The sequence below is a fragment of the Protomyctophum bolini genome, assembly GCF_963924005.1.
Source record: "Protomyctophum bolini genome assembly, chromosome: 15".
In the NCBI taxonomy this organism is placed as follows: Eukaryota; Metazoa; Chordata; class Actinopteri; order Myctophiformes; family Myctophidae; genus Protomyctophum; species Protomyctophum bolini.
The window spans coordinates 14478128-14485844 of NC_137876.1; the positions used below are offsets into that span (position 1 = coordinate 14478128).

At 42.2% G+C, this 7717-nt stretch overlaps 1 protein-coding gene across 1 annotated transcript in view; it reads left to right on the plus strand.

Moving 5' to 3' along the window:
* The window catches only part of tyro3 (TYRO3 protein tyrosine kinase), a 27912-nt gene extending 20605 nt beyond the window's left edge, over positions 1–7307 (plus strand). Inside the window, exons 13-19 of the mRNA XM_080783094.1 lie at positions 25–105; positions 743–835; positions 1253–1377; positions 2203–2312; positions 2660–2819; positions 3226–3362; positions 4429–7307. Of these exons, the coding sequence (XP_080639220.1) occupies positions 25–105; positions 743–835; positions 1253–1377; positions 2203–2312; positions 2660–2819; positions 3226–3362; positions 4429–4885 (1163 nt within the window). The 3' untranslated portion in view covers positions 4886–7307. The remainder of the gene's footprint in view (positions 1–24; positions 106–742; positions 836–1252; positions 1378–2202; positions 2313–2659; positions 2820–3225; positions 3363–4428) is intronic.
* Positions 7308–7717: the final 410 nt, after the last annotated feature.

Consider the following 7717-nt stretch of genomic DNA (forward strand, 5'->3'; position numbering starts at 1 on the left):
GTGTGTGTGTGTGTGTGTGTCTAGGTGAGTTTGCATCTGTCCGAGAGGCCTATCTAAAGTGTGATGATGCCTCTGTCCAGAAGGTGGCGGTAAAGGTTCTTAAATGTAAGTTACGTTTCCGCTTCTATTCAGATCAATTCAAACTTTAATAATACAGACTCATTGTCCAGATAAGAAATATCTGAAATATTATAATTCAGTCAGACAACTCACGAATAGATTTAACCAATATTTATTATATAATGAGAATACAAGTGTGCATAAGATATTTATCTTGGCGTTCGGCTCTGCTGCATTTTTTCCCCTGCTCGGCACAATCAAACACCATCATAAATCATTAAGAGCAGGGAGATAGATATACAATAACAACCCCCCATGGGGAACATAAATAACAGAGCCCACATCAAGCAAACATCACATAACAACCAGGAACCATATGGAGAGGAAGGCAGGAAGAGCGTGCAGTCTAGTGAGCTTAAGTAGCCCGCCCAATTGGTCAGATGACTGCCACATCAGCGAACGACGTGTGGGACTTGCACACACTTAACACCCACATAGTAAAGCAGCATATTAACCCCTTAAGTATATGTATGCGCCCTTGAGCACTATCTAGATCTATCTATCTATCTATCTATCTATCTATCTATCTATCTATCTATCAAAGATTATCATATTGTCTAACATCTTCTGTCTGTAGATTATCATATTGTCTAACATCTTCTGCCTGTCTGCGTGTCTGTAGCTGATGTGAACTCATCTGGGGACATTGAACAGTGTCTAAAGGAAGCAGCGTACATGAAGGACTTCCACCATCCTAACGTCATTCAGCTCATTGGTACGCTTTTTGATTGTTTGATTGAATACTAACGGTTTGTCAAAAGGTACATTGGTACAGTTATACAATAGTGCTAAAAGTATTTTATTTTTAAAGCCCTGAGGGATTGTTTCCATTGTAGTCCTATGTGTTCAATTCACCAGGAGATACACAGTAAAGACTCATGCAATATTATTCAAGAAGTCATCAATATTAGGAAAAACTGTGGCGGTGCTCTTTCATGGCGGTATTGAAGGAGGGTAGGGAGTCACACTTGTTGATGGCTGTTGTGTTGGTAGGGAATTCCACAGGTTGGGCGTATCAGAGAGAGAGAAAATAAAAACGTGTCCGTCGGGAGTCTGTGTAAAAAAAACAGCACTCCTCCAACATCTTAGCTTTGTTGCAGCTGCTTTGATTGACGGGCTGTTCCACCAACAGGTGTGAGTCTCCACAGACGTCCACAGGGTCAGAGGTTACCCGTTCCCATGGTGATACTGCCTTTCATGAAGCACGGAGACCTGCACACCTTCCTGCTGATGTCACGGCTGGGGGAGGAGCCTTTTGTAAGGAGCACGCATGCACACACGCATGCACATACACACTATTCTCTCATACATGCACAATGCACATTGCTCTATGCTCACACACGTTTACTTCCACACAAACACACACATCGGAACTCTGCACTTATTTAAAGATTCTGAACTTTAACCCATTTTGGGCGGGAACCCCTTTTGGTGTTTCAAAGCATTATGTTATACTTTAGATATTGAAAATAGCAGATCTACAAGCTTGTAGGTCTGCTATTATTTTTATCGTGAAAATGCGGCACAAATCTTTGAGAATTTTCTATGAATAAAACGCTATTTTAACCACTCTATACTATGGTAGAGAATGTTAATACAATATAACTAGCACGTCTGTATATTAGACTATGTTAATGCAATGTAAGTGCTACATGTGCTGTTGTTGGAGGTGGTCTCTCTACTCTTAATATATGCATGCTGTATAGTGTATATATAGTATGTGCTGGGTAGGACACGTACTGGTCCACAAGTAGCCCTGCCTGAAGCTCAACATCTCCCTCTTGGAAAAGTCAGGAGATTCCTTCTCGATGAGCGCTAGATGTTTGGTTACCCACGCCGGGAGACCCGGATTCGAATCCGCCAAGTGTTGCAGGATAGACGGAATGCTAGACTTTAAAACAGTGTTGGACAGTATAGACATTTGCGTTGTCTAATCACAGACTTTTGTCACCGCCCCCTCTGTCCCTCTTGGTCTCTCTCCCTCCCTCTCTCTGCCTGCCTGTCTGTGTTTGTTATCTCTCTCTCTCTCTCTGTCTGTGGGTGTCTCTCTCCCTCCCTCTCCATCTCTCTCTCTCCACCCAGGCTCTGTGTGTTCAGACCCTCATTCAGTTCATGTTGGACATCGGCCGTGGGATGGAGTATCTCAGCAGTAGGAACATCATACACAGAGACCTGGCTGCGCGCAACTGCATGTGAGTCAGTGTGAAAGCACACTTCATGGACCTGTGACCCTAGAATGTAGGATTAGCTCCTGGTTTCAACCCTGGGGTTTCAGGGTCATGTCCTCTCTATAAACGCCTCTCCCTTCTGGCTCCAATGTTGTGGAATGACCTTTGAACTCCCCCCTCAGTCGGGACTGCAAACTCACTCCCCCATGTTCCACCACAGTCTGAAGACTCAGCTATTCAGACTCCATATTTAATTATATTGTATTTATTTGTTGTGTAAATAAATGCATATATTTTATTGTCAGTAAGTTCTACTACTAATGCATTAATGCGTTAACTGTGTGTGCGCGTGCGTGTGTGTGTGTGTGTAGGTTGAACGAGGACATGACGGTGTGTGTGGCAGACTTTGGTCTGTCCAAGAAGATCTACAGTGGTGATTACTACAGACAGGGCTCTGTGTCCAAGCTGCCCGTCAAGTGGATCGCACTGGAGAGCCTGGCTGACAACGTCTACACAACACAGAGCGACGTGGTACTGCACACGCCGTTAATTAAACGCAGAGTGTTCTTGTCACACACACACACACACACACACACACACACACACACACACACACACACTCTGCTTCCACTGAAATTACGTTTAATGTTGTGATGGGGACACTGGATGTGACAGACAGTGGTTGATTGATTTCACTCTCATAAAAAGTACAAATAGAAGAAACAAAACTTGCTGTAGGAGATAATTGCATTTTAGTTTTTTAATCGTTTCATCAGAACACTTAAAACTGCAATCTAGTGGTCCGTGGCCAAATACATATACTTTGGGGGGGGGGGGGGGGTCCTTCACATGATAACGTTTGAGCACCACTGATATAGCAATAGTAAAGTTTCTCAGAAACTTTGAATGACCTCACTTGTACTTTGTCGCCCCCCAGTGGGCATTTGGAGTGACCATGTGGGAGATCATGTCTGTAGGTCAGACACCTTACCCTGGAGTAGAAAACTCTGAGATCTACGAGTACCTCATCAAAGGAGAACGACTGAAACAGCCTTCTGAATGCAGGGACGACATGTAAGTCATGTTGCTGTAGATACATTCAATTCATACATAAACATAATTATCATTTCTCATCATGTTTTTACTTTTAATTTTCATTATGATGTTCATAATTACAAATCATAAATAATTTGCATGAATATAAAACTTAAATCATACCCATTAATGTAAATGATGACAGATATATATACAATAGTTTCAGTTAGAAGCTAAGTTGAGTTGATTTAGCAGCTGAACAGTTCCAAGGTTTCTCCATAATGTTACAAGCAGTGAATTGAAAGTTGAAACTACATTATTTGTTAGAAATAAATATTAATAAATAATTTGCTATTAATATCAGTCTAGCAGACCGTAACACTGTTTACATCCCTTGTAATTACCTCCCTCCCCGAAAAAGAATGAGACTTGAATGAAAATGATTGTAACAAGTACTGAATATGTAATCCGGTAGTATGTGGTTATGGTGTTAACAGCTTAGTTGACTGAGGTCCCTCAGGGCTCTATACCAGGTGTGCTCCTTTTACCCCTTTATATCAAATCTCTTCCCTAAAAAAATAGTCCATTTGTGCTTTTCGTTGTGTGCTTGTAGATCTGATATTTTCACCTCAGAATAGGGATGCCAGGGTTCAAATAGTAAATGGTGCATTTAGCGCCTTACTCCAAAGTGCCAACAGCAGAGGAACCCATGCCAGGAAACATGAGTGAGCAGCCACGGGTTGTGTCTTCTTGCTTAAGGACACTTAAACGCTCACTCAGGGTGAGGCAAAGGTTGAACCTATAGCCTTCGCTTCCCAAAGGCCTACTCTACCTTCTGAGCCCTGCTATTTATGATTTAATTACTGTTTATATCCCTCCTCGAGTTATATCGTTGCCGCTGAGCAGAAACTTAAAAGTGCACCACATTTCGAGCTTGTGGATCTGCTACTTTTGAATTTGAATCCTGACAAGTACGTTTTGGACGTATGAGGTTTCCACCCGATAGGCGATGTCCTAATTGATCAACAAATGTAGGGATATATATTGTCATATCTGTATCAACAAGTTATTATAACAATAACATGTATTTATCTCCTTTCCTCAGCTATGAAATCATGCACAGCTGCTGGAGTCCAGTTCCAAAGTGCCGTCCCAGTTTCGAGCAGCTCGTCGGCCAGTTGGAGGCACTGTGGTCCAGTCTATCCCCTGCTCCTCTGCTCAAAGAGGCGCTCCTCTATGTCAACCTGGAGGGGGAGGAGAGGGGGCAGGGGGATGGAGGAGCCGTGGCAGGGGCCCACAGCCCCGAGGAGCCCACCTGGGGTGTGCCGTGGCAGTGTGGCGGTGGCCTGGAGGGCGGTGAGAAGGACTGGCTGATGGTGTCTTCGGGGGCGGCGTTTGCGATCGGGGGAGACTACAGGTACATTCTGGGACCCCGTAGTACCCTGGAGGACGAGGAAGAAGATGCCACCACAGAGGCGACGGGAGGAGGTAGGAGAGAGTCCATGGACACCTTACAGGAGGAGTTGAGGGACGAAGAGGAAGACGTCATCATTAACGTGTGACAGGCTCTGATCTGATTGGACAAGAAATGGACCACATGCACAACTCTCCTGTGCAACCCAAGACCCAACTGGTTAAATACTTTGTACGACCAATGAGTGCGGGCCAGTGTCACTTAACATCACTGCTAGGTGTCTACTCTACTCACCTGGGGATCCAGACTGTAGGCGTACTTTGATTTATGCTTAGTACAAAGTAGAGATGTCCCGATACTGTATTGGTATCGGAAAAGTGTCAGTATCGGCCCTTATTTACTACAAAGATAGCCAATCTACATGCTCATAATGTGTCACACAAAGTTATTTTGTTGACTTCTATTTCCATTTAATTAGTTCATTTTTCCATGGGTCATTTGTCAGGGAAGAGATTCAAAAAGTAGAGAAACAAAACATACCATATTAACTATTCAAAGTATTCATTTCATATTCATCCAACATAATGGGCTTTTAGGAAATATTGATGATTTTAGATAGTTTGAGTTACTTTGTTAAAAGCGTTTGTCAACTAATATGCTTTTTGAATATCCCCCCTCCCAAAAAACAAACAAAACAACAACAATCTAGTCGTAGCTTATAGTTAACTTTAATAACCTTGACCGTGGTGCATTGTGGGCTCATAGATTGACTATTTGTGTGTGCAACTGTATGAATCTCATATTTACGGTAGGTCGGTAAGTCCCTTGTTAGTCATGTTGAAATAGAAGCCAGCAGGACAAGTGATGAGCGAGCATGTATGTATTCTACAGACAGTCCACTGAAGGTGAAGTGATTCTCATGGTGCAGGCTATTCTAGGGATAATGTGCTTAGCCTTTGGACTGCTGCACATTGTTTTTTTTTATGTATATAATATATTTCGAATTTTGCACATGTCCATATGAACACTGACACACATCGTTGCTATCGGTGAGAAACCTCTTATCTCCATTTTAGCCTTTTTTATTCCTGTAAATGAATGCCCTGGCTGTCTTGATCATACTACAGTAAAATAAAAAATATTGAAAGATCATACTACAGTGTCACCCACAAGCATCAAGTGTAGCAGTTCTACAAGCTTGTGAGCGTGTAGATCAGGGATACTCAAATAGATTTACCTGTGGGCCACATTACAAAAATGGCAAGGGGCCAGTAGATAAAATTACGACATTAATGATACTTGATAACTTCTCTCTTTCAATTGCTTTATTTTCGCAAAATACAGTACAATGTGCATGCACACAATATGTAAATAAATAAATGTGTTACATTTTCTTGCATAAACACAAAGAGCTGTTTCCATAACTGCACAAATTATTGCACATAACATGAGTAGCTGTTATAATAACATAACATGAGTAGCTCTTTGCCTGCCTGCCTGCCTGCCTGCCTGTCTGTCTGTCCATGAGTAGTTATTTGTCTGTCTGTCAATGAGTAGCTGTCTTACTCTCTGCCTGTCTATGAGTAGCTGTCTGCCTGCCTGTCTATGAGTAGCTGTCTGTCTGCCTGCCTGTCCAATTGTCCATGAGTAGCTGTCTGTCTGCCTGTCTGAGTAGCTGTCTGCCTGCCTGCCTAATTGTCCATGAGTAGCTGTCTGTCTGCCTGTCTGAGTAGTTGTCTGCCTGCCTGCCTAATTGTCCATGAGTAGCTGTCTGTCTGCCTGTCTATGAGTAGCTGTCTGCCTTCCTGCCTGTCCAATTGTCCATGAGTAGCTGTCTGTCTGTCTATGAGTAGCTGTCTGCCTGCCTGCCCAATTGTCTATGAGTAGCTGTCTGTCTGTCTATGAGTAGCTGTCTGCCTTCCTGCCTGTCCAATTGTCCATGAGTAGCTGTCTGCCTTCCTGCCTGTCCAATTGTCCATGAGTAGCTGTCTGCCTGCCTGTCCAATTCTCCATGAGTAGCTGTCTGTCTGCCTGTCTATGAGTAGCTGTCTGCCTGCCTGCCAGCCAGCAAGTTGGTTAACAGAAAATAAATTGTTATGGCTGAGTAAAATAAAATACAATAAACACAATTTGCCTGAAAATAGATTACCCAGCTATGACCTTTTTCATGAAAAAAAATGAGTAGTGATATGGCTGACTGAGTAAAATAAAACAATCTACCTGAAAATAGATAGCTATAAGTGAAGAGCAATTTCCGCAATTACCATTTCCGCAATTTCCATAATTTCCATTTCCGCAATTTCCTCAATTTCCATTTCCGCAATTTCCATTTCCACCATTTCCGCAATTTCCGCAATTACCATTTCCACAATTGCCATTTCCGCAATTTCCATTTCCACCATTTCCGCAATTTCCGCAATTTCCATTTCCAACTATTAATGGCAGCTGGGTTTCATCATTCAAATAAAATAGAATTCTGTCCGTTTAGCTATAAAATTATGTCAGGGAATAGGGATACACAGTATATGTCTTTCATTTGCATTGCATCTCCCCCCCCCCAAGCTTTTATTTTCGTTCGAGTAATAGTACAACTCTAATAGTATTACTTATAATAATGTAATTAAAGATAACTTCATTCAGATTTATTTATTTTTATTTCATTTTCCAGATTTTTTTTCTTCTTTTTTTTTGATTTTCATTGGTGGGCCAGTCATAATGGTCCCGCGGGCCTGATGTGGCCCGCGGGCCTGAGGTTGAGTATCACTGGTGTAGATCTTCTACTTTTGCTCTTTTTAAAATTTGACAGTTCTGGACATATGAGGTTTCCACCCGACAGACGAAATGCTCATTTCAACCACATCTTCTTTGAGTGATTGTTATTGCTTATAGCAGTAACAACCACTGCAGTATAGCAACGGGAAGACTGTTTTTAAACACTAGCAATTATTACGAAAGCTGAGTATAGATTACTTATTCGAAA